The sequence below is a fragment of the Synchiropus splendidus genome, chromosome 1 (assembly GCF_027744825.2).
Source record: "Synchiropus splendidus isolate RoL2022-P1 chromosome 1, RoL_Sspl_1.0, whole genome shotgun sequence".
Classification (NCBI taxonomy): Eukaryota; Metazoa; Chordata; class Actinopteri; order Syngnathiformes; family Callionymidae; genus Synchiropus; species Synchiropus splendidus.
The window spans coordinates 7,082,793-7,109,213 of record NC_071334.1 but is presented as its reverse complement, the minus strand read 5'-3'; the positions used below and the strand labels follow the sequence as shown (position 1 = coordinate 7,109,213).

The following is a 26,421-nucleotide window of genomic DNA, read 5'->3' as shown; positions in this document are numbered from 1 at the left end:
AGTGTTATATCTCTCACATTTTCCTCTAAATTACACTCACTTTAACTCAAATGGACACGTATTCTACAAAGAATATTTTTTCATTCATTATTTTCATTTTAGTATATTTAATATATTATTATAATATATTAATATATTTCATTTATGCAACTATTCTTTCTATAAATAAGTTTATTGCGTCGTCCAGACGGCAAACGAAATTGTAATGCACAAATACACCAGTAGAGGTCAGTGGATTTACCATAGTGCCCCTAACAATTCGTGTCAGTACAGCTCATCTTCATCAGCCAGAAATCGAATACTTCTATTGGCATCCAAATCCCGATTACACAACTAGAATGAACGCAATTAGTATTGGTATTATATATTTTTACGCCATGCAATACAGCGATGACCAAATATCATCTTTATTAAAATATTTTTGTTGCTTATTTCTCTGACAATACTGCACTCTAGCGGCACAAAGACACTTGTACAAATCCGGATTTAAGACACTTATTATTATATGTGTTACTTTTTGAATAATCCGTCTTAAATTCCTTTTTCGAAAGCTACACTTAAATAATCTAATTAATAAAATTGTTCTCCGAAATAACATTTTTTAACAGTTAATTATTTTTCCAGTGTATCATTATTTACTGTAAACAATATAATTATCGACTATTTTATATTCATTATTAAACACTTATATTATTAACAACTTTGATGGGTTAACTTTTGTAAACGTTTGCGCTGCGCTTTTTACGACAATGGTTTTGCGACACTGGTCTACTATACGGCCTGCTAAATTTTACGACTGTTTTGGAGGCGGATTCAAAATGGAGTGCACATTACACTGTGAATGAGCGTCCGTGAGGGAAAACCGGTTAATAAATCCTCTAATTTATCAAACGTTCACTTGAAGTCATGGCAGACGAAGCAAAATCTGGCGCTCTAGGTTTCTTCTCGAGCTACGACGATTTAAGTGACAGCAGCGACTCGGACGGGGAAGCGGAGCGACCGAAGGAAACAAGCCCGAAGCCCGCGACACAAGCCGCCGACAGCGGAGACCAGACCTCTCAAAGCGCCGGGACCAAGAGGGCAACTGGTGGAGCGCCTCTCCCCAAACCTGACGAACTCTTCAACACGGTGTCCAAACCGGCTTTTCTCTACAACCCGCTCAATAAGCAAATCGACTGGGATCGTTTAGCGGTTAAACCGCCTGAGGAGGTATGCATGCTTTTAATTTTTAGTTTGACGAGCACGCCCGCTTCCTTTCGTTTCCCCTGCATTATTATTGACGAATGTAAATATAGTAACTGACAAGCGTCTGTATCAAGTCTGATTTGTTCCCCTTAAAACGACATTTACACGAACAAAGCGTGAATCCCTGGTCTATTCCTCTCTCTCCACCCAGATTCCCAGAGACTTCGCCCCATGGCAGACTGCTGTGCCCCCTCCCCAGTCATATACTGCGGAACCAACGATGAGGAAAAGGGGTCCTCCCCCTGGACAGGACATGGCTATTAAGTGGTCCAGTGTGTATGAGGACAACGGCGAGGATGCGCCTGGTCGAGCTGGCAAAGCCAAGTTTCTCCCAGAGGAAGAGCAGCAGTTGCTGGACTCAGGTGAGTCGTTTTGTCGCATCACAGCAGAGGGAGGGAGAAATCAACTGTGGAAAGTAAACGTGAACCTAGTCTTATGATACTCCAGTATTACATTTATTCTAACACTCATAGTGGTTTTCTATTTAAACAGTATTTTGTTCTACAGAAAATGAATGTTTTTCTTACCTTTGTGTCACAGCTAAACAGATAAATGTGTTTTGTTCATTTAATACGAACATCAATGACATATACGACATTTTGTAGATAAAAAATTTACATGTGTTTAGGTTTTAACTAGGAGCTAAAAATTACTGTGCACTGTCCTTCCAAATCATACTCAAACCACCCCCATCCTTCATGCACTCCCACCACGCCCCCTCCCCACCCAAACCATCCTTTCTCTGACACACTGTATCGGCCAGAAGAGGAACCGAACAAGGCGTCTGACATGTCTGCTAAGAAGCGCCGCGTGGAGACCTTTCAGCAGAAGGAGAAGCGGAAGAGGGATTTGGGACAAGCTACTTCTGACAAAAATTTCGTGGAGGAGGAAAAAAGAATCCTCCGACAAAAGTTGGAGTGAACACCAGACTGTTGTTAGCATTTTAAAACATTCACCAAATATTCAAGTTTCATCCAACACGACAAAGGTCCTTGTTTAGTTGCCAAGTCAGTTCAAGCACAAGTCAGTAATATATAGCATTAGTGCTGGAATGAATCGAAGAAACTGGTTGTGTGTTTTTAATGTCTGTGATGAGGATTCACCAAACACCTGGTTTATCTGTCCTAGTCCATTTCCGTTGTTTCGGTTTTTCTCTGCATCATTGTATTTTAGGGAAGAGGTGTCAAAGAAGCTGAAATATCTGGTTTATAAGGGCTGATGGGGACACCTTAGTGTTTTACTGACTTTGTCTTTATAAACATTTTCTGATCAAAACGTGGCGTTTTATGAATATTACTTCAAACACATTTCTTCAACTATGTTCCTGCCAGCGTTTATCTGCTCCTTTTTTTTAAGCTGAATACATCTCCAGTAAAGAGCCTCAGTTTCAGTTTACAGTATCTCTGTTCTGTATATGTGGTTGGTATTGTACTATGATGTATAATCTCTCCGCCTCCTGGACCTGTGTGTGTTGTGTTGTTCCAGTGAACTTGAAATGAAATGGTGGTGATTGATTAAAAATTGCAGTTGGAAAGCGCTGTTCCTCTTTCTGACGCTAGGTGGTGCCATTGATGAATGATATAACTGACGGAAGCGTGAGCGCAGATATTTCTATTTGTTAAGAGGCACTTAATGTCCGAAATGACGTTTTTGTGGCTGTAGTTTAATTCACGGTGCATCTCCTGGCATTTCATTTGCCATCAGGGCTCACCACTACATCTCTTCCTCCTTAAACTTGAGCATCCTCCCTAGTCACACAGCTCCTCTTCACCATGATCTCTCATCATACCCCTCATAACCATGAGCCTGACTGGTTGTTTTCCTCTTCTTCTATCTCCAGCATACTTGGCCTCGCCCTGTCTCTCCTATAGACATGTCCAAACCATGTGACCTCCCTAACTTTCTACCATCTTCTCCACGTTCCTCAGATTAGATTAGATGACCTTTATGACCTTTATATATATATATATATATATATATATATATATATATATATATATATATATATATATATATATATATATATATAAATAGCATGGTATCTTCATCTCAGAAACGTCCTTCAACATTCCTTCATCTCTATCCATTACTCTGGATGATGGATCTTATGTACATTTCACCACATTTTCCTCAAACCTCTCAACCATACACACATATTCTGTTTGGCCTCATTTATCTTTGCATTCTCCCGTGAAGAGGGCTGTCCCGATCCTTAGGAAGTTGTTTTGATGAATACTCTGAGGAATACAATTTGCTTATTTCCATCCGATACGAAATGGAATCCAAAGCGGCGAAGAAAGCCAGCTACAAATGTAAGTATTTTCTTTGTGAATGGAGGTCTACATATTATAAAAAATATTGTATTTACACATTTTATGGCTTATTTACCTATTTTTTGTGTGACATTTACATTTATTTTATGATCTCTTATTCATCATTTGCAGACTGAACGCCGCTTTTGCACAATGCTGCCCCCCACAGTCACAGCGTATCTGCATTTAAGGGATAAGAATTGAGGATTAAGGAATTGGAATTCATTTGATGCTGTTGTCATGTGAAAGAGGCTGTAGTGTCGTGCCTCTTTCTTGCATGGCTGTTGTGATGTGATGTAAACACAATTGATTTGTGTAACGTCGATGCACACAATGGCAGCATTCTCCCAAGACTGAGCAAACATCACTTCTGCAGATGTCCTCACTCGGGAGCCACGTTCTTTTTTCATTCTTGTGAATTTCCAAGATTAAAGATATTCCACTTGGGAAGACTTTTTGGGTTCTGAGGAATTCCTCCGCTATCTGTCATCACGGTTTGACACGAAATGGCGGTAAATATGCTTCTGATAAAATTCCTGCTCCAGGTATGTGCCCAGCCATGTCGGGAGCAGCTCGCTGGTCCTGAGCAGGAGCAGACTGATGATTATCAGATCCTCATGGAAAATCACCAGCCGTCCTCAGAGACCTGGGAAACATTCGGACACAGCTAATGCACGGCTTCGTGTACCATAGGAAGATCCAGCAAATCAACAAATCGTGTGATGTTTGTTAAAATATCACACGGTTATAAAACTAAACATAGATAATAAATAAATGTCAGCAGTTTAGCCAGTTCATAATAAAATTAATTCAAATGTGGCACTTCAATGGCTATTTAAAATTAGCATTTAATAAAATCCAGCATGAAGCATTTGTGATAAATTAAGTAGTCTGTGTGTGATCAAAAATAAAAATAAAATGCCTCTGTGAAAGTGAGGTAGATTTATGTGAATAAAAACTGTGAGAGGAATAGATTCAACACCAAACAGTTTCTCAGAGACTTGCAACGCAGCTTTTTGAGGCGTAATTTAAGTATCCTAAGAAGTATGGCTACCACCGTGGAGCAATGCATGATGGGAATTCCAACACTATGGTGTAATGTTTATTTACTATTGAAGACAAATTGAACGAACAATCTGAAATGCCTCTGCAAGAATTAAAAAAAATAACTGACTAACTCGCTGGTCCTCGCTAACCCAGCAGAACTGAGACCGCATGTGATCATCGGTCTATTCGGACCGTTTTAACTCTGTTGGTGGAGCAACCAGCCCACAAACGGCTAAACCCAGAAAGTTAGCGTTTTGCGGAGTGGTGCCGCTATAAACACAAGTGACTAATAATAAGCCACATTCTCCAAGCTGTTAATATTTGCCTCACACATAAACACAATTTTAAGTGTTTTTAGCACTTTACAATAAATAAAAGGAGTTGAAATTTACGGTGCATCTGTTGTCCCCGGCAGTTTATCAACGGTGACACGTTTACTGGATGGTTACGACCTCATGATGGCCATTGAGCTTTCAGCCAACATTCCTAAATCAGCTCCGCACGTCTGCTGGTGTTCAGCTAATGACACTTTCACACAGTCACTGGCATCTTTGTGGTTTGGGTCACGAGCCGACAGCAGCTCTGCCTTATTAAAGTTTGCAGTGTGTATTCGGCCCTTATTTATTTGTTTGCTTTTGTTTTGCTGCCCTTTTAGCAACGGCAAGTTTTTCTTTTTCATTGTTTCTTTCCAGTTCTATGCTGGTACACATTTTTGTAGTATGAGTTATTATTTTTATTTAATTTAATTCTCCCCCTTGCTATTTTCTCTCCTGATATTTCAGTTTCTTTTAAGTTTTTTTGTCTGACAGCGAGTCACTTCTCTCATAAATAAATATAGTAGCAGGTAGCTGTGAATGAATCAATAGCTTCATCTCATTGATCAGTCGAGATGAAGTGAACCATGTGATGACTTTTCAAAAACCCTCTCAGTTACATAACATCTTTCCTGCATATTTTTCTTCCCTGAACATTGTGTGGTTTCTTCCCTCTCGGTTTTACAGACATATAATATCCTCATTTTCAGTGAGTGTGTGGAACAAAACCGCTGCCGCTGCATATTTTCTCTGAAGCCCCCTGATGTTGGCGCACCACTTCCACCCCAGCAACATCTGTAAATATCCAGAGCAGCAGCTGCATCAGGAGGATGATTACAGACCCGGACCCTGATGCGGCACACTGCCGCAAAAGCAGAGGGAAAATTTGTTTTTTCACTTTCCAGAAGAGAATATCTGGTTTATGTCCTGCTGAGTTGTGAGTTTCAGTCCTGTCTTACATGGATTCACTATTTGTCACTTGTTCTGAATTAACATACAAGTAACATCCGACCAGTTAGTTGGAGCTGATCCCGGTCATAAGTCAAATGCCATTCAAAATAGCCGATGTGAGGGTTATAGGTGCTACTGTTGTGGTAGATGGCTGTGTGAGAGTTAGGTGCCGGGATACTGTGCTGCCGTAACTGTTGTACGCGATGCGGGGCTGCTACGTGCTGCGGTGCCAGACATTGAATAATAAAAAAAAAGCATCTGCTGCCTGAGGTGGACGTAAGTCGAGCAGGTCGTAAGTCAGATGTTACTTGTATACGGAACAAAACGCAGCAACTTCTATTGTCCAAAGTGACACTTCAGCATCCATCATGCCACTGGCACGCTGCCTCACAACTGTGGCATCTGTGGAGTCTTGTTGACAGGACAAATGCACGTTTTTCCAATGGCTTTTTATCCTCCCCATTTTGAGTGATGGTCACTACATCATCTGGGCGACTCGCCTGGTTGACCGTCAGACGTTCTCCAAGGAACTACACATCCCGAGCGTGGAGAACAAAGACAAAAGAAAACATTGGGCCGTCATCATGCAGTTTGTGATTTAGGGTATGGGCCTTTGGATATTAGAAGATGAGACTAGCATAATGGGTTTGTATAAGGACGACATGAGGAGGATAGGTGTGGCTGGTGACCAGCTTAAATGAAGGTGGACGAGGCTTCCTGCTGCCAGTGGAGCTGCTCAACTATGTTAGGGTCTGTTAAAGGAGTGATCTGCTGTCGCATGGGTGCAGGGCCTTTGGTATGTGATGAGATGATCCTTCCTGGAAATGGGGTTCTGACATGTGTAATTTGACGGTAGTATCAGAGGAGAAGGCGGGCCGGGGTCAAAACGTCCTTGAAGATGGAGCTGAAGGATCTAAATAATGTTGTCATATATGTTGCTGGTATCATTTGCCATCGCAGCCCTGCTAATTGTTGGGTTCTTTTCAGAAGACATTTTTGGTGGAATATGTGGTTCACGTTGTCAACAGACCAATTTTGGGAGAAAAAAATAGTAATAAATTCCAAGTAAAGCAGTTGGTTGGATCATTTTTTCTGATGAAACATTTGCATGGTGGTTTTGAGAGGAGCGTTAAACTTTCCAAAAATGGCAGCAGATGGAAGCTCCAGCTTCATGTTAAACCCGACACTGGTGGAAATATCTTTTATATAAATGAATATAAATATCCTTTCACTGACAAAGATGGTCCAGTTTATGAACTCAAAATGAGATTTGCAACGGCAAAGCGCAGATTTTTTTTCCTATAGTTTTCTGGCTATACATGACACCAGGAATACATTAGACTGTTTATGGAGCGCTGCCTGCCACTGAATGGTCGCGATAGCTGACATGAAAAGTTCCTTTGAGATTTGGTGAAAACAGTAAACTCGGGCTGAATGGGGCTGAGAATAATGTGATTGTGAGACCTTCAACAGCGCTGCTCAGACAGCGATCGTCCCGTCTGATTTACACCCGCTGGAAGCCAGTGTGTCCTGAGACGTAAATTTAGTTGCGGTGCGGCCAAGAAAAGAGTCAAAGGCCCATAAAGCGGCCGGGACAGAGGCGGAGAGCCGGGGACACAGCGCCTCGGAACAATGGGCCTCCATCAGGAGGGGAGACCCAACAGCTGCAGGGTCCTGTATCCTAACATACCCCCGAGTGCACACACCAACGCGCACACACATACACAAGCCTTGTCAGTCTGTCACACTGCCTGGATTTTGGGGTACACTTCAGCCTCGTCTGCTGAAAGGCCGGCAGCTAAGCAGATGTTCTGCCTCTGCCGTCACAAAGGACCTCGACGGCGGGGGAGGTTAGCAGTGGGGGATGAAGAAAAGCACTTCCTTATTTCTGCAACTATTGTCAAGTTAGCGGACAGATATTGATCCCAGATAGCTGTGAAGGTGATGTAGGAACATTTGACATCACTTGTCTCGAACTCAAATGAGGAACAAAAGAACGATGGCATGAAGGCTCTTCCTTGCAGGGCCCAAATCTGTGTTGCACATGGGTGAACTACTTCAACTCTCTCTGACCGCCGTCACTTCTGCATTGTGCTGTACATTTCTGATACAGTAATTGAAACTCCTCCCCGGCCGTAGTCAACCTAACCGTACATTTGTTTTCTCTCTTCAATGAGTCCTGTAAACGTTTGAAATGCACTACTTCAGTCCTATATAGCCTTCCAACAGATCTGTCCCAGTAAAGATCCAGGCCTCATAGTACTTATACCCAAACCAGCCAATACTTGAGGTTTTCCCACAGGTTGCTCAACATCTCTGTTGTGAGTCTCAAAAAGTTGAAGAGGCTCCCGTTGACTCAGGAAAGCCTTCACAACCTTCTTGCATGACTGCATCTTGATAAAGACAATACAAATGACAAGATAAAAACTCCTTCGTCTGTGTTGCTGGGAACAGTAGATTTTGAGATTTGGACAGATTCGGAGCACGAGACCATTCTTCCTCCTCCAAAGAATGTCTTCTGCACATGAAGCAGATATCCGCTGAGAGCACAGGGGTAGCTGTCCATGGATGTGTCGAGGCATCACGGAGGGTGGGGGGGGGGGTGTCAATGTACTCATGGATTTGCGTTGACCCAAAAATCAACTCTTCCCAAATCTCTATATATATTTCCTTCCATCTGGTGTGGGAGCATCCATGTGGTCTCTCCTCTGCTGGACTGAAAACCATGACACAAAAGCCACATTAACCACGTCAGCTGGATCTTCTGGGATTGAGACCCATTCACCCTGTCTTTATGGGACCACTCAAAGGCCTTCTGACTGCCTGACTTGTTCCAAGTCCAAGCTTTTGACTCTAGTGCTGTCCTAACAATGGATGATCATTTTCTCTCAAATATTGTTTTATTAACAATGGTGTAACAAAAAAAGAAAACAGTCAAACAAAATCAAACATTATCAGATGGTTATTACATGAAAATTTGTTTTCTAATGACCCATGGGATAACTTTATTTAACTTGCATATCGTCGTTGTCCCCCTCTTCTGATCCTCTCTCCCCGTTCCTCATTGCTCTCTGTGAGGTAGCTGATGCTTTCTCCGCACCGTTGCTGGCTTTGGAGCGAGATAGAACTCTGGTCTGTTTCAACAGAATTTTCATTGAAAGGTCGGAACCTGGAAGCAGTGCGTTGGTATCGTGGACTGGAACTGCCATGGACCGTTCGGCGGCCAATCGATTGAACTAGACGGCGCTCCGGCGGAAAACTCTGGTCCAGACTTATTGCTGCATACACACTGCGTCCGCTAGTTGCATCTCTGTCAGTCAAAAGCACATTCAAGCACTGGCCTGTGCCGCGTCAACAAGGGGTGTTCAGAAGCTGAGGGAGGAAATTTGAGGGAGGAAATCGAGGCTCATAAGCACCACTGTTGCTGTTATTGTTATTGATCTGACACCTGTACAGGAAGATGTGCGTCAGCATGTAATGCCCACACAACAGAACTTAGTATTAGTTTGAACCAGAGTTGATCATGAAGTATTTCCTGAAAGTTGCCACTGGTATCTTGTTAAATCGGCAACAACTGTTGGCAGGTACTGTATGGCTCACACCGTCCATGTGCACACAGACTACACAACCAGTGCTTGTCAGTCATTGTGTATCGTACAGTTTGTCGGGTGATCCGGTCCGTTAGAGCGCTCCAAACACTTTAGAGAGCTTGACAACCTAAAATGGACTTTTTACCTTGGACACCACTTATTGCACTGTGTGGCATCCCAGACATTTCCAGCACGAAAATTGCAATAATTGTCCGTATTAGTCAAATAAGACGTGACACCAACCCTGCAGCGAAACTGTTGCCGGTCTGTGCCGTCTCTTCAGAACATCCAGTCTCCGTTCTGTCACTCCTCCCCCGTTCTGCGGCCTCCTCCACACACAAACACTCACTATGCAGGTTTTGACCTGTAAATAAATGCCCAGACAGGGTCTAGTCGCAGAGGCAGGCCGAGGCGTCAGGGCCTACACGGCTCCTGCAGAGCAATAACAGATGCTTATCATGTTTTAGTGGTGGTGGTGGTGGTGGTGGAGGGGCAAGATGTGGGATGCTGGGGCCCCTCGGATGAATGGCCCTGACAATAATGCCCTCAGTCATCAGGCCTTTGAAAATAGTGGCCGTGAGCGTGTGTGTGTGTGCGTGCACAGCAGGTATTTCTAATATTACAGGGACAGAATTCAGAGTAGAACTTTAAACAGTACCTCCCTCAGTAGTCGTGAGTAAAGCACAGCGTAAATAGAGACTTGAAAATCCTGCAACTTTTCGCTGCAATCTCACTGCCTGTAAAAGTTGTGTTTAGTAGTGAAGTTTGGGAATATTTTAAGAATGATTTCTCTTGTATTTTCAGGTCATGTGAGGTCCAGCATGCTCCTCAGCCTGATCTTAGAGACAGTCCACTTATGGGTCTTTTCGATAGGTATGTTCTTGTGTGACGGGGCACTCTGGTTTCCTCCCACAATTGATGACTCTTAAGTTGTCCGTGTGTGTGTGAGTGGTGGTCTGGCAACCTGCGACATGTGATGGACAAGGGACGTGTCCTGAACAGACCTCTCAAATAGCCAGTGACTTCTTCAATGTTTCTGTTTGTCTCCATGAGTGTTTGTTGAGTGCTGTGTCTTGAATTCGGATCAAAAATGACGAGTCAGTGGACACATCACAAGAAATCTTCCGATAGTTGCATGAAAAATGATGAAGATTATGAACAAAAAAAAGGTTTCAAGTTTTTTTTAATGAAATGAGCAGTTTGAAGAAGAAAAACTTTTCTGATTTGAAATATCCAAAGTCATGAAATTGGATGCCAAGTGGATGAAATTAAAAATAAAAGCAGCCACACGTCAGACTGAACAGCACTAAGTTGTGGTGTCATGTTGATTGTATAGTGAGCCAAATGCATGGTCATGAAATCCTTGTTTTAATATCAATGTTGTGTTTTCTTAACATACAAGTGTGAGTGTTTGTTCGAAGGCTGTTTCGCAATTGTCGTGATGAAACTGTATCTTCAGGTCGCCAACAACGAATTTGAAACAACAGAGGGCCAATGATAGAATCAACCCATTACATCTATTTTCCTTTTTAAGATTTCATTTAGCCACAATGTGCGTTAAGTAATAGCTTTTCATTCTCAGCTAGTGGCTTCATGAGACACATTAACTGCCTTGACTCATACTTTTCAAAGAGTAGATCAAAGGCTTTCTTGTGTGTCTACAATTTTCTTTTTGACCAAAGATCGGTGCAGCCAGTGGTAGATTGTGATAAAATAGATCTTCAAAAGAACCCAACTGATATCAGAATTGTTCCGTTCAGCCCCAACCTCTGGAGGAGGCCCTGGTGTGAGTGTGTGTTACACCTCCTGCCACTTTTCATCAGCTCCTCCTCTCCAACATTCCAAGCGAAAGCAACAGCAAACAAACGTCTTAAGCTTCAAGTGAAGCATGTTTCATCCCTTCACTCTCTGCTCACTCAGAAGGCTGCGGGGCCCTGCTCGCGGCAGGGACAGGGGTTAGAAGTCGGGTCAGAGAAGAAGAGGATTACTCAAGATACACTTCAGATAAAAGTGTCAGTCCAGTAACTGTCACTGATCCATCTTGTGTGGGCGGGCGGAGCTTCAGGGCCGCTGCTGTCAGACGTTGACTCTGATTCATGAAGACGTTCTGCCCAGAAGAGTAAGAGATGTAAGTGATGGCTAACTATTATCTTTGAAACGCTCCCTCCTAAAGGCCAACACTTATTTCCCCCTAAATTTCAGGAGAGCTTTAGAGTTTCCGGCTCATGAAGTAGCTTCTGCTAGTTAAAGTTATTAAACTGTCTTTCAGCACAACAATTTAGAAATTAAATGTGACACGTAAAAATGTACATCCGTTATTTAGATATGTGAAATGTACAACTATCATTCTTTCACTTGCTGGACTGCTGGGGGCGCCAGAGTGCGGTGAGAGAGGGAAGTGAAGTGTGTGTGTAAGAGGGAGGGAGGTGAAGAGCGATCAGAGTGGAGTCGGAGAGAGAGAGAGAGAGAGAGAGAGAGAGAGAGAGAGAGAGCTAGCGCAGAGGCGAGAACCGTGAGAGCGCGGCGCCAGTGTGGAAGTGACAGCGGAGAATGGAGAGCAACGCGTCCGCCCGGCGAGCTTTGACCGCGGCGAGCGACGTGAACTCACTGGGCTCTTTCCTCCCTCTAGAGCCTGCGCGCTGAGGAGCCACCGAGAGGAACTAACCTGGGGGGAAGAGGAGAGGAATGGCTGATCCTCTGCGGAGGACTTTACTAGCCAAACTCCGGGGCAAGAAATCCAAGAAAGGAGCGACGCACGTCGGTGGATACGGTCCGGCTGCCGAGGGTCGAGAAGGTAAAGAAAAAGTTTTGCAGCCAGCCGAGACGCTCTTGATCGCAGAGCTGGTGGATTGTACCGCGGGGAGAATGAGCACGTATGAGAATTGTGTGGAGGCTGGCGGGGTCGTGCTGGTCCGGGGGTCCGGCCAGCAGGAGCGCGCTGGCGGCGGGGGTGGGCTTCGGGTCAGCGAGCAGCTCCTGGGGGTCGCGCTTCAAAGAGAAGTGCCGTTTGCGGGACACCAGGGGGCCGTCTGCGCGGATACCGTTGCGTTACCGCATGTGCGGAGGCAACACTTCCTCCAGTGCAGTTTTGGGGACTCGATTGGTTTCGGAGACAATCCGCCACTTAGTGGGGCTTCGAGGCCACCAGAGAGTCTCGTGACTATTTCTGATGCGGATGTCACGATCAGGGGACCCGCCAGACGCTGCTGGACCTTTGACACCCAAACTCTGGAGATGCCTGGCTCTGCACCGCCGGTCACAGTGGAAGAAACCTCTCTGATAAGGAACATCGAGAGCTATGGACCTGACGGGGACGTCGGCGGCCTCCAGAGTCCCACCTTCTTCCCGACTGAGCTTGAAATACGCGACGTGAACATGACCCCGCTGGGTCCCTCGGCCCACACTGTCCCATACCCCCTAGACAGCGAGGATGATGACTATTATGACAATGAAATCCTTCCCTTTTATGAGAGGATAAAAGAAGACAGCGAGAGGACTGAGGTGCAGCAGGATGATGGCAGTCGGGAGACAGACAGGCTCAGGATCCAGCTGAAGGAAGCTTATTACCTGCTCATCAATGCGATGAATGATATCAACCTGGATGTGCAGCAGCAGATCAGTGGAGCTTTAACCCAACAGCAAGGCAGCTCCTCCTGCAGCAGCCGCTCTAGAGACAGCTTGTGTTCCAGGTCCTCGGCGAAGAACATGGAGAGTGACTCCTGGTCCTCAGGCGGCGAGCACAGTCCCCAGCAGGTGTCTGATACTGACTCACTCCTGCTGTGCCTCAGTGAGGCTCTTGTGTTTGGGAAGCTGAATAGTAAAAGCATGGTGGAGCTGTCCGCGGACAAGACTGGACCCCTGCTACATCGCTGTGCTAGTGACGGGGCCATCAGGTATCCAAATGGACCTTTAGTTCGAGGAAGCAGTCTTAAACCCACAGGTGAGAGTGAGGCTGGGCTTAATACGGTCGAGCAGTCGGATCCCATGGTTGGCCTTTCCAACAACACCAGCAGTGAGGAGCGTCTGCACAGTGCTGATGCTGAGGAAAGCGGGCCCCTCAATGAAAGCAGCGGCTCCATCAACAGCCTCTCTGGTTCCTCGGACGGCAGCGCAGAGGCGCCCGCACAACACAGCGACAGCAACAAGCAGGAGCTCAACAACATCCGGGCGGTCGCAGTGCACGGAGTCACCGTCAACAAGATGCAGGAGTGGATGCACAAGGGCCGCCTGCTGTCGTCGGAGATGAAGCAGCGCATCGAAGGCTCTTCGACGCTCCGTGGTGGAAGCCTGAACCCGGATCGAGCAAAGCCCACCCAGGGGGTCAAAGCGCTCAAGGTCAAGTCACCTCGGCAGATGCAACAGCCAGGTAGGACGGCCGCACCGAGGAGCCTCTACTCCGGCGGATCTTCTCAGTCAGGCGACTGTCACCCTCCTGTGATTGTTGTCATCCTCCTCCACTCGTAGCACCACTCCGTCTGGCGGAGGCCCACCCTGCACTGGTCCTCTCTTCAGGATGCAAAGCAAAAGGGCACCTCAGACCTCTTTGCTTTCTGTTTACGACTCTCTGATCGGTGGCGGGTTCTGTTCTTCAAACTAATGTAGGTGCATTTTAACCCCGACTTAATCACACATCAGGTCGTAGGTCAGATCACTCACAGTCAATAACAACTAACTCACTTCTCTGTGTTGCTCACGGTGTTGGTGGTGGGGTTTTGTGTGTGACTGTCTGGTGATTTTTTTTCCATGTTTTGGTGCTTGAAATGACAAAACATCTGCATCAAGAAACCACATGATGATCCGCTGATCGGACGGTGATAGTGATGTGTAGAGTTGTTCATGGATTTGTCTGACTGCCAACGGTTCCCATCTTCAGGAGTCAGGACGCTGCATGTTCTGCCAGCCTCTGGCCAGCGGTAGATGTGCAGGGGTCTGAGATGACTTCCGCTGCAGTGCTGTTTATTTAGAGATTATTACTGCACAGTGGGGCACAATGGTTAGCACTGCTGCCTCTCAGCAAGAAGGTTCAGGGTTCGAATCCAGCTCAGGAGTTTCCGGATGGAGTTGCATGTTCTCCCTGTGCCTATATGGGTTTTCTCCGGATACTCTGGTTTCCTCACACAGCCACATAGACATGCTCACTAGGTGAATTGGACACTCTAATAATAAATAAAAATAAATAAATAAATAGTCAAAATTGCCCCTCGGTGTGCTTGTGTGTGGATGGTGTGTGTGCCCTGCGATGGACTGGCGACCTGAGTACCTAACAATGTAAGGCAGACAGTTTGAAGACGCTACCTTAGTTGCCGACATGTCTGCAGCAGAACAGTTCATTCAGTTTTATACTGTGTCCAGAGATCCGTGCCATAAGAAACAACCATTTAGACAAACATGCGAACTCAGCGGTTTCAATACAATCATGTCATTTGCTGAAATATCGTTTGTTTTGCTCTGAAACACATCACCTGCTGCATTGCTGAAGTGTTTTTACTTTCTAGTTTGGTATGTGCTGGCGCAATACCGTGCCCTAGAGCAAGTATGCAGCCGCACTCTTCTTCTCCTCCAGAGCAAATAGACGACCTGCCATGTGAGCAGCCAGTTGTTGACTGTGGTGTGATCTCTGCAGTCGGAAGGTTAGAATTCCAGCTGCTGTTAGCAGCAGCTCCTGTCCATTTCACTTTGCTAAAATAAATACCCAACATTTCCGACGCTCCTATCGCTGCTCCTCCATGCTGAACTTTTCCACAGCTGTGGCCAGAGGAATCCAAAGCAGTCTCTGGTCATGGTGTGGAGTTTGGGGGTGGGCAGGGCTGTCATGTCGCGGTCCTCCTCGGTCGTTAGCTTTCGACGTCTCCCTGGTAACTTGCATGTCCAAGAGAGATTTGATTGAATATTTAGGATGCCATTCTTACTTCAGACCTCACTGTGACTGAACTAAGCAGGAGAGATGAAGTTGTTGTCAAGGTTCCTCTGTCTGCTCCTTCCTCTCTTCATGTTCTCGGAAGTCAGTGTCAAATTGCATTGAGAGCAATTTAGTTTTAATGCCAGAAGCGACGACTTTGTGCGATTGATGTTAATTAAATACTGCTACTTAAAAATAGACTTGGCATTTGAGGACCAGCAGCAGCGTGTGTGTTGCTGTTTAGGGAACATAAGCAGCGAAACAGTGTGGTCAGTAGCTTCACTGCAAAATGGTTTCAGGTTCGATGTCATTTGGTAACGGATGCCTCTATGCTGTTAATGTGTGTGTGAGTGGTCGTCTGCTGATGCCCCTTCAACCTCATGTGACTTGAGATCTGGACCTAAATATTGGACACCTACAGATGTAATGCTCCTCCCAGGTCCTTGAAACATATGTAGACCGTAATTTCTGGACTAAAAGACACTTTTTTCACGGTTTGAATCCTGCGGCTTATGCGACAACCTGGCTAATATATGGATTTTTACTGGCTAAAGAGGCTTAAAGCGCTCAAAATGCGCTGTTTTCTCACGCGTGTCCGAAGCTCCGCCCACAGAGCCGATCTCCTGGAGGAGCGGAGACGAGAAGCAGCAGCTGAGACTGGCTGTGGTGTCGGAACTTGGGACACATTTTGAGCGCTTTAATGTCAATAAAAGATGTGAGGAGTTGATGATTCCAGTTCAGAACATGGGCCAGTTTGTTTCATGAGTCAGTCTCCATGCTGGAGCCCGTTTTCCCAAACTAGTTTAGAAGAGATCCTCATGCATTTTTAAGCTTTCTACGGCACAGACAGCACCACTGCACCCGCAGCTTATAGACCACTGTGGCTCATGTAGGAACAAGGCCCACTTTCCTTCTTAAATTTAGTGGGTGAGGCTAATATTACAGTGTGCTCTATTGTCTGGAATTTACTGTATTATCACAGCCACAATTATAGCCAAGAAGCCAGATTATCCCCAGAAAAAGTTGACCATGTGACAAATGATATGCCCTGTCAAGACCACATATGGCTGCTGCAGATGAGCTTTGAATTGAATGAAAAGAATGTAGAAGCTTGTCCATGGCCAAAAAGAAATAATGTAAACAAATATTTACAAACAAAAAACAACATTAAAAACGTATAACACGACCCCTGGAAATAAGTCGATGTCCCAACCCTAAACAAAGAAAATGGTTTCTTGCCATGCCCAAACCCTTTTGGATTGTTGTTGGATCGCTGCTCAGTCCTGTCAGGAGGCTGTTTGGTTTACACACCATGCCGAGAGCTGCCTGACTGAGCAGTTAGCTGCCAGGATATGGTGTCTCAAAACAGATCAGGTTGTGGAATAGAAACTAGAGGCTCCATACTTGAAATCACATTTTGAAACTCACGGAATAGCGACGGCGAGTAGCCAACTACAGATGACTAATGATCTATGACTGTTCTGGTTGCTCCTAGAATGGCTGCGTTCGCCAGCTTTCGGAGCCGAACTGGGTCACACCGTGAGTCCTTGTGTCATTTTTAGATGATAAAGAGCCGCCTGGAGCAGTGTTGGGTTTTTTTTTTTTTTGAACGACATGATGTGAGTTTTTGGATTAGCGATCGCTCAAACAAGAACCCGGGTCCTGCGCCAACATATTTCGAAGGAAGTGGTATTAGGTGGATTGCCAGGACTCCTAAGTGGGATACAAGTGTTGACATGTGATGCAACCTTGGACGATCCAGACTCTGTCCCAGAACAGAGAGGAAAAAAATATCCCTGCTGATTAACATCTGAATGACCGTCAACAGGAATGTATGGCACACTGCAAAAGATTCCCTCTAAAAGGGGGGAGGTCTTGAAACTGTCTAAGACAAAGTCTTGTCTGTACACAGCCGCAAACTAGCCGCTGTGTGTTTTGCACTTATGAAAAGAGGAGCCTCCAGAAGAAAAGGAAAATCAGCAAAGCCTCTGGGAAAGTGGCTCCAGTGTCTGCTCGAAGCAAAAGACCCACTCAGGAGATTTAGATCAAGAATATAATTGGGGTGAGGGTTTACTGTCGCATGGCCCAGGTCCACACCAGCACCTTCAGGAAATAGGCTTGGCTTTATAAGTGTGCATTCCTCTCGGCACCTCAGACTCAACCAGCCAGCTCCTCCCAAAGCGTGCACCACCAAGGCTTCTTTTTCACCCTGTCACTCAGACATGTGCCCCTTTCATTGTCACGCCGCGGCCCTCTGTTATCTCCAGGTCAGGGTTTTGTCATCTCCGTGCTCCGAACACGTCGCCCTCTCCGGGCCCTGGCACGGCAAGTTGGGCTCTGTTATGGAAATTGTAATTGACAGGGCTTCTTCTTTGCAGTGGATTGTGATTCAAGTTGACAGGTCACCGGTCTCTCACGCCGAATTACAGACAAAAGACAATATTCTTTCTGGTTTGCATTGATGACATTCCAGTGCCAGAGTTTTATAATCATGTGATGGTCAAACAATTCTTTATATTCAGCTCTCCATACGTCCTTTTTGCTTTTGTCTGCCTGGAGGAATTCATTCACCGCGTTTAGAGTGAGGTCCAATATTCTATTCAATGTTCATGGCATAGAGTGAGCCCCCCCTGCGCTCGCAAGCTAACCACTAACTCATCTGACAGACTGACGTCTCAAGTTTGTATGTAGTTTATGGAACTTAAGAGCAAACTGAAAAAAAATATTCCTCTTTCCCCGCAAGATATTAGCATGTCAACAGGTATAGCAGCCTGGCCCTCGGTTGTGGTCTTACTTTCCCCACCTCTGTGATCACTTTAAACTAATCTGACCAATTGGAATGTTAATCTGGGGCTTTACGAAATCGGTCAATATAATATTGCAATAAAAATGGCTGACATTCTTTGGACCTGAGGTAAACCAGATGGCTGCGAGGTGTCGGGCTCCCAGAGGAGACAGAGGCTGTAAATCTAAAGCTGCGGTCTGGAATGCTGTTCTTGTCAGGACACGCTTCCTCTTCCAGTTATGAAAGGACCCCTTAAAGACCGTGGCACGCCGACAACAACTCCACGCATCCTCAGTCTCCTGTTAGCATACTTCACACCGGTCACAGCCTTATGATAGTCAACTTTTTTTAAAGTCAGCTCTCAGTTTGTTATTGAGAGTGGCCTTTAAAATGAGCTGGAATTGAACCTGCAATACTAGATGCCTTCTGTTCATCTCCCGTTCACTCAGTAGTCACTGAGACACTAAAGCTGCAGCACTCCTGGCTTTAATCTGCGCTAATACACACACTATGCTGACTCACTTCTCTCGAACACATGGTTTGAAATCTAGGTAAAATAATAGTTACCTGGATGTAACTCCAGTTCTATGCTACTAGTCCTGGACCCATCTAGAGGACTTTGCTATTTGCTAAGAAAATGCCTCAGAGATAAACCTATAGCGAAGTCAGTTAGATTGCGCCACCAGTACTCATAGAACTGGAGTAACATCCAGGTAACTAAAATCTGGCACTGTTTGTTGCTGCGAAAACACAAGTATTCCTAGCGATTATTCCTGAGCAAACTTGTTACACTTGTTAATGTGGTTGTTTCTTGTCGTCGATCTGCAAGGTCAGAGTGGCATCAAAGGTGAAGGAGAAGTTGTATGGGACAGAAGTGGTCGCCGTTACGATGGATGGTTTTGGGTCTTAGGAAGCAGAGCCAGAGGAGTCAGAGAGGAAGATACTGAGCTGGTCCTCAGGAGTGGCTAGAGCGGACTAGATCAGAAACCAGTATTTCAGCGAGACTGCTCATGTGGACAAGTTAGGTTTGAATACCTTAGATTAGATGTCCTTTATTTGTCCAGAGACTAAGTTAGGGAGGATAGATTGTTTGGACATGTGGCGTGGAGGAACCGTTTTGGACCAAGAATGTGATGATGTGATGTGATGGGAGAAGAGGAAGACGACCAATGAGGTTCATGGATTAATGAGGACATGGAGAGGACTGATGTGACCAGGGAGGATGAAGACGGGTTTAAGCCGGGCGTGTTGTGTGATTTCCCAGCTTCACTGTCTCTTCTGTGCACTTAGAACTGTCATTTACTGGACAGATAGGAGAATCTAAGCAGCGATAGGTTGGTAGTTGGAGGCTAGTTCCATGTGGTTTCTTCATGCAGGTGTTTCCTCTCTCGTCGATGGTATTTCAAATGTATCCTCAGTTACTAACTGCAACTTTCTCCCTTAAATGGCTTCAGCTTTCATTGAGAACTTCCAAACCCGTGAGGGGGGCAGGCCCAGTGAGGTACCAACATGGCGGCCGCACCTCAACACCATCACCGTCTCCAAGAAGCGCAATTGGCTTCAGCAGAGCTCACTGGGCAGAAACCAGTGCACCAAGGAAGAGCAGCAGTGTACGGTGGGGGCTGAAGAGGAGGGCTCCCAGTGCCCCCCCCTGTCTCCCAGTCCTTCGCCGGAGCACCTGAGACCCTCGGGGGGAGGCTCTTCGCGGTCCACGCGCCTGCACCTCCCACAGGTTTGTCCGAGTTTATCGTCCCTTTAACTTTCATGCAGCGTGACAAGTGTGTGGACTCTTTTACAGTGTATAGTTTGGTGCTGGTGAGCATTGCTAGTTAGGTGAGTGTTAAAGTGAAGTGAGTAAAGTAGTTTTGTGGAAGCATATTTGTTTTTAATTGACAAATAATGTAGAGGCCGACCTTTATTATGGAAACACGTCTTTTGGTCTCCTCTTGATGGACCATTCCTCATTTGTTGTTGGTTCTGGTCTTTGATCAGGTGAACATCGGACAGACCAAGGTCTCCCCTCACCCTCGGAATATGGACCCAGCTGAGGAGAACGATGCCGACGATGAAGGAGAGATCTGGTACAACCCAATCCCAGAAGACGACGAACCCGACTCGCACCTCAGATCCTCTGTCCGCCTCTTGCTTCCGACTCAAGTTGATCCTCAGAGGAGGCCGAGTAAAGGAGCGGATGCCGGTCACTGTAGCAGGACTGTGGAGAATGGCAGCGAGGAGACGCCGGGAGAGGGTCTCAATGTGGTTTCAGAAAATGGGCATCAGGGCAGCGCAGCACATCCCACAGACACTCTGACTGTGCACAGAAGGATGCTTGCGTGTAAAGCTGAGGACGAGTTCGGACCGTCTACCAATAGATCCACAGGTAAGATCTTTATTTTCGTCCCTAAAGTCATCAAACCGGTCCAAATGTAGCTGTGCATAGAACACTGTGTCAGAATGTCAGACTAAAGCTGCACTAATGCTGTCGTCACTAATTACACAACTGGACCCATGACAACAGTGACGCGGTTGAAATCCTTCAAGGATTTTTTTTGCCTAGTAATCGTCCAAACCCTGTCATGTGACCTCGACTGGGAGAAAGTGAAACAGATCAACTCCTGTGTTTGGTCTTATGATGTTGGTGGTGTCTTCGTTGGTCCAAGGTTCATAGTTTGGTTACATTCTTTTGGGTCAGTGATGATCTGAGTAGCATCTACAGGTCTGCCCCAGGACCTCCATGTTCATCTCACCAGAGGGGCACCGGGGTTTTCTCCTGGCTGTGGGACATTAGAACTTTCAGCAAGCTCCTCACAGATCCATCATTTTTACCAACCAATCCCCATGTGTCTCATGGACGAGAAGATGTCATCCAGTTCCATGTCAGATTGTGTAGGTGTGCGTCAGAAATGTGGTGAGACCATTTTGAGGTGTCACCAATAAATACTTTAATTTCCAGACTATAAACCGCTACGTTTTTCTGGTGGTCTGAACGCTGCGGCTTATACAACGACATGGCTAATCTGTAGATTTTTATGGGTTAACAAGCCTCATCCTTCCAAAACTTTGAGCCAAGTCACATCAAACCGATCACAGGCGCTATATTTACCTAGCACTTGAAATGTGGCGTGGTGGAAAAACAGCCTTAAAGTACATAAAAGATGTGATGGGTTTAATTATATTCGTGGCGTGATTCGAGTTCAAAACATTGGCGTTGGAGTTTATATTCTGGTGCGTTCGATAGTCCAACCTGATTCCACCGGACAGGAGGAATTCCTTCCACGAAAGGGTACATGCGACTGTAGCTCTTGGACGTTCAGCTTTCCTTCCAACTTCCAATGTGACTGCTCACCTCCCTCTCTTCTGGTTTTATTGCGGGGTCTACAGCTGGCATGAAGACCGCCTGCCCACAGCTCCTGTCGCTCCATAAGCTCCGATTGTTTTTCCGACTTTTTTTGTTCCTTGTGATGTGGCAACACCGTCGTTTTTTTGGGCCAATTGGCACATCTTGAGCTGAGCCTATAATTACAACTATAGAAGACCCTCCCGTGGCACGCAACTGCCTTCTGTTGTTGAGTGAAGCGAGGCTCATGAGATCTGAGAGGGAGCTCAGGCTGATGTTTTGCTCTGTCGGAACCAGGGTTTAAGGTGATCGGAGTCCAGCTTTCTTTGTAGAGGAAAGAAAGAAGGCGTTTACGTTTGAGACATGAATACACGGCAAGAACCATCCAAACACATCAGCATGTTGTAGCCCAATTTACAGAAGATGTTCCGAAGAGGTCCTGATGGCTCAGTCATCTCCTGTACGTGGATCTGCATGTTTTAACACTGTCACTTTCCCCTCTGTCAAAGACTGTGCCTGGAGGCTGAGGCTCGGTACCGTCCAGCTCCTGGCTCTCTCTGCGTGGCGTGTCTTTAAAACGTTCTGTCTTCCCTCGTCGGATTAGGATTAAAGCTTCTCCATCGGTGCTCTGGCCCAAGAGCAGCTCGGATCATGACACACAGGGCTAATTCAATAGACACTGCTCCTGCCTGTTGCTTCTCATGGCCTTGATGAGTTTGCTGGAGGCTGAGTTATCAGACGTGCAGACACAATGGAAGGTTGGAGTTGCTTTGTCAGCAGTTTAGCCAGAATGTTCCGTATGAATGGGACACTCTGTTGAAGGGCCGCTGCGGCGCTTCTTTGTCTTCTCAGCATTTTTCCTTGCAGTTCATTAATATTGTGTAGAATTAAAAAAAGAAGTTATCTCAGCAAGGCGTGCGGGTCTGTGTGAGCAACCGCTGAAGCTGGAGGAATCGATGCAGGCTGTGATGCCACCGCAGAACGTTGAACTTATCTCTCGGCTGCATGAAAACATGGAGAACCACCGACAGCAGCCTGACTGTGAGCCATTCCTAAACTGTTAAGATACTCTTGTCTTGGGTGAATGTTCAGGATGAAAAAAGGATGAAATAAAAATGAACAAAATCTAGGTTGACAATGGAAGTTTTTTGGTAACATATGTTGTTACTGCATGCATTATATAACCACTTTGTATGATTTATGATGCTGGGTTTATACAGAACTAAATCTTCACTAACAAAGCCACACAATGCAGAAACAAAACAACAACTTTTCCCCAATGACCCAATGGAAACTTGAATATTAAAATGTTACTTTTTTCTATTCCCTGGTTATACAACCATGCGGCGAATATATGGATTTTTACAGGCCTGAGCCTGGACACATCAAACCCTTGACATCACAGGTGTTTTATTGACCTTAAAGCGCTCAAAATGCGCTGTTTTCACCCGTGTGTCCGCAGCTCCGCCCACAGAGCCGATCTCCTGGAGGAGCGGAGACGAGAAGCAGCAGCTGAGACTGGCTGTGGTGTCGGAACTTGGGACACATTTTGAGCGCTTTAATGTCAATAAAAGATGTGATGATTCCAGTTCAGAACATTGGCCAGTTTGTTGTTTGGAACCCCTTTTCCAAACTAGTTTAGAAGTGGTCCTCATGTTTAAGCCTTTCTACGGTGCAGACAGCACCACTGCACCCGCGGCTTATAGACCACTGCAGCTCATGTAGGAACAAGACCTGTTTTTCTTCTTAAAGTTAGTGGGTGTGGCTAATATTCTAGTGCACTCTATAGTCCGAACTTTACGGTAACTTTAATTTCACAAAATTATAATTCAATTTTAAACAATCAAATAAAACCACATATGGCTAGAGACAGTATTGAATATGAAGTATGTTCAAAATGCATGTGCCATTCAAGTGAAGTGCTCATGCCGCCTGGAAAGCTCTTGTAGCTGATATGAACTCTCAGTTGTCTGAGCCGACCTGACGTGAAGAATCGGAGGCACAAGAGATGGACCCGTGAATGGTCTTGCCTATGGAAGTTTGACCTAGTCTCAGCTGACATGAGCAAAATCTGCATTTTTTTTGGGAGTTGCTTTTGTAGATAACAACTTCAGATGTTACTGGGTTAGTTTTTGACCTCCAGTCTTTCTTCTTACGCAAGGAAGCCAAGTGTGTTATTTGCATCCAGTGATCTGAGGATGAGGAGCCGTCCTGTGATTCTGTGGGCTGACTGGTGCTTTGACTGGGAGCTGCTGTGTGTGTGTGTTTTGTTCCCTGTGCTCCGGAACTGCCGCCCTCTCCGCTGCCTGTTGACTTTGCTCGCGATTCCTGTGGGTTTGGCGACGCCATCCCAGACTTGACTCGCACAAATGAAGCAGCAGGCCGTGGGTTATCAAAGAGGAAACCACCGTGCGATGGTGCATGCTCACGCTGTCGTGGCTGTGTTGTGGACGCAGCCAGAGTCATCCGCGGTCTGCTATGCAAAAGCAAGGGCTGTTTCTGTCGCGACTCTGTTGACAAGAGATTTAAACCACACTTTCACTCGGGCTTTAAACACGTCTCACTTGGATTTTCCCAACGTAAAAAACACACAGCAGTGGTTCTGTATTCCACAAGGGTTCATCCAGTCCGGAAGGCCAGGGAAAGGTGGAGAATATGGCCGCCTCAGGTCCAGCATATCCTCCTGTATGAGTCTTGATCCACTTACGAAGACGACACAAGCGTCTGTCTAAAGGACAGTTTCTTCACCAGGATCATGACATGGCTCTACCTTCACAATTTCATCACCAGGTCTGTTTCATAAGCAGCCACTCAGACCCTTGTGATGCTAGCTGTCACCAAGTTCTCCACACCCCCTCAGTTTGCATGGCGTCAGAGCAACTCCAGCGGACTCCTCTCCAAACGCCATGTCTGGTTGGGGGAGGGTGAGCCACAGTGGAAAAAGATCAGCAGCCTCCCTCCACTCAGCAACTCCTCAATCACGGCCTTGTTTTGTACATTGCAAGATGAGCCGGGGAAGATTTGATATTGTTGTTTATGCGATGTTAATATCATGAATCGCGATGTCGATTCGGTAGCAATATATCCGTCAACCCGAACCCTTCAAGCTGTTTCATCTGATCAAAGCATGTGGTGTTTGCATGTAGTGTTTAGTGATGGAAATGAAATGAAGTCTTGGCAACACGTCAATCGCTGCATCTCAACACTCAAGCGAGTGTAACGTCACAACCGCGTGGCGTCACACTCCCGACTGAGACACTGATGTCCAAAGCGCTGTCAGTGTTTATGTCTCTAGATATTCTCTTCCTCCTTCAGTTCATATGTTTCTCCTTGTCGTCTTGGGCAACATGATGTTCACAATTTTAAAAAGGAATTTATTGGTGTTTTTTTACTACATGGCTAAAGCATGTACTGCCTCTTGCCCTAAAATGTTCCAGATCAAATTCATTTTTTTTCGTAAGATCCTCAGATTTTTTGAGAGAAAGCAACTTTGTCTACTACCATGTTCGTGGTTAAAACTATTCACTTTCCTCAAACGATAAACAAATGCGTATATGGACATTGGAGATCAAAATGACCAACATTTAAAACTTATAGAGGAGTTGCATTTACAGCAAAAAAACCCTTAGTTTTTGCTCTACACTGTACAATAATATGGCACAATAAAGGAAAAATCCACTTCCCAAAGTCTTTTCAACAGCTTTCACTTGTTTAAAGAAAGTCAAGCTTTCATCACGTCATGTTTCGTGAGCAGAAATAGCAAAGAATGTTGCGGGCAAATTGGGTCACACCAAGAGTGTGAATTCACGCCACTGTCACCCAGTGAAATCCTCACTTGGCTGCTTAATTATTGACACCATGAAGTGCTTTATGGTCGTTTATCAACCAAAAGAGTGGGTGAGTGAATCAGCTATTGAGACTTGAATCCTTTGACCCGCAGTCCTTGGGCCCAGAAAGCAGAAGCAAAGTCACATTGTTTCCTCCAACTATTTTCAGGACCTTCATATTGGCAGCCTGACAACAAAAATGACAGGCGCTTCATTGACTGAGCGCGAATGAGCATGGCTGATGAATTAATGGGCCAGTGCGGATGTAGATGGCTATAGTTCCGTCTGCTCGGCTGGCTGCTTCCTTTCGTCCGCACCGGAAATCTTCAAGTCTCCTCGTGTGCTGCCCATTGTCGGACCTTTGTCCTTCTGAAAGCCGTGTTTGTGTGGAGAATAATGATTGATGGACTTCGGGGCAGCGAGCTCCGAGTTCTCAACCTCTTGTTCTCTTCGCTGGGGAATCTGATTTGGCCCGTGCTCAGGACGGGATCACTGCTATTTTTGGGGGGTTGTTTTGGTGGCGCTGGCAGGATTGGCCACCAGCTTCTAAAGTTACAAGAGAGTTCAGGCTTGGAATCTAATCTTGGCTGAGGACAGTGTGGCGTGTTCTAGAGGAAGTCAACAACTCAGAGCCGCGACACTTTCAAAAACCAGAGCGGAATTTTGGGAGGTGGACGTGAAGTTCGGGTCACTTATGTGTCAGAGTTCACTTGGGGCAGTTGGAAGCACATCTGCCTGATAGGTTGAAGTCACTCGTGGGCTGGTTAGCAAATCAGATTAGAGGTAAAAATGTGTGAACCTGCCTAACTTTGAACTGTTTTTATTGGTCTAAAAACAAAATTCTGTGTAAAACAACAGCTTTACATTTAAACCTAGAGAACTTACAAACCAATGTCACTACATGTGTCTCAACACAGGGCTCTTGAAACATTTTTGTGCTGGTCATCATTCGTCATATTGGACTCGTGCTGATACACGATGTCCGTTAAGAAGCACCGTACGAACTTGATTGTCATATCCTGGATTCTTCTGCAAGTAGGTCATGTTATCATATCACAGCAAACACGGCGTCACACTGTCAAGCAAAGTAAACACCCTGTCACAGTCAGACTTT

At 45.6% G+C, this 26,421-nt stretch overlaps 2 protein-coding genes across 5 annotated transcripts in view; both read left to right on the top strand.

The window, feature by feature from the left end:
- The first annotated feature begins 812 nt into the window (after positions 1-812).
- c1h1orf52 (chromosome 1 C1orf52 homolog) lies at positions 813-3,163 on the top strand. 2 transcript variants are annotated; one of them, XM_053846174.1, is made up of 3 exons: positions 813-1,209; positions 1,397-1,607; positions 2,012-3,163. In XM_053846174.1, the coding sequence occupies exons 1-3, from the start codon at positions 907-909 to the stop codon at positions 2,164-2,166; spliced, it is 669 nt and encodes a 222-aa protein (XP_053702149.1). In that variant the 5' UTR covers positions 813-906; the 3' UTR covers positions 2,167-3,163. The 2 variants fall into 2 exon arrangements, with proteins under 2 accessions (XP_053702149.1, XP_053702140.1); XM_053846165.1 differs by having other exon boundaries at positions 2,009-3,160.
- A 376-nt stretch (positions 3,164-3,539) lies between these two features.
- The window catches only part of syde2 (synapse defective 1, Rho GTPase, homolog 2 (C. elegans)), a 50,433-nt gene continuing 27,551 nt past the window's right edge, over positions 3,540-26,421 (top strand). Inside the window, exons 1-4 of one of the 3 annotated variants that reach the window (XM_053862491.1) lie at positions 3,540-3,557; positions 12,089-13,825; positions 19,598-19,875; positions 20,136-20,523. In XM_053862491.1, coding sequence (XP_053718466.1) covers positions 12,145-13,825; positions 19,598-19,875; positions 20,136-20,523 — 2,347 coding nt within the window. In that variant the 5' untranslated portion in view covers positions 3,540-3,557; positions 12,089-12,144. Of the gene's footprint in view, positions 3,558-11,284; positions 11,588-11,972; positions 13,826-19,597; positions 19,876-20,135; positions 20,524-26,421 lie in introns of those variants that run through there. The other 2 variants (XM_053862482.1, XM_053862501.1) reach the window with 2 other exon arrangements.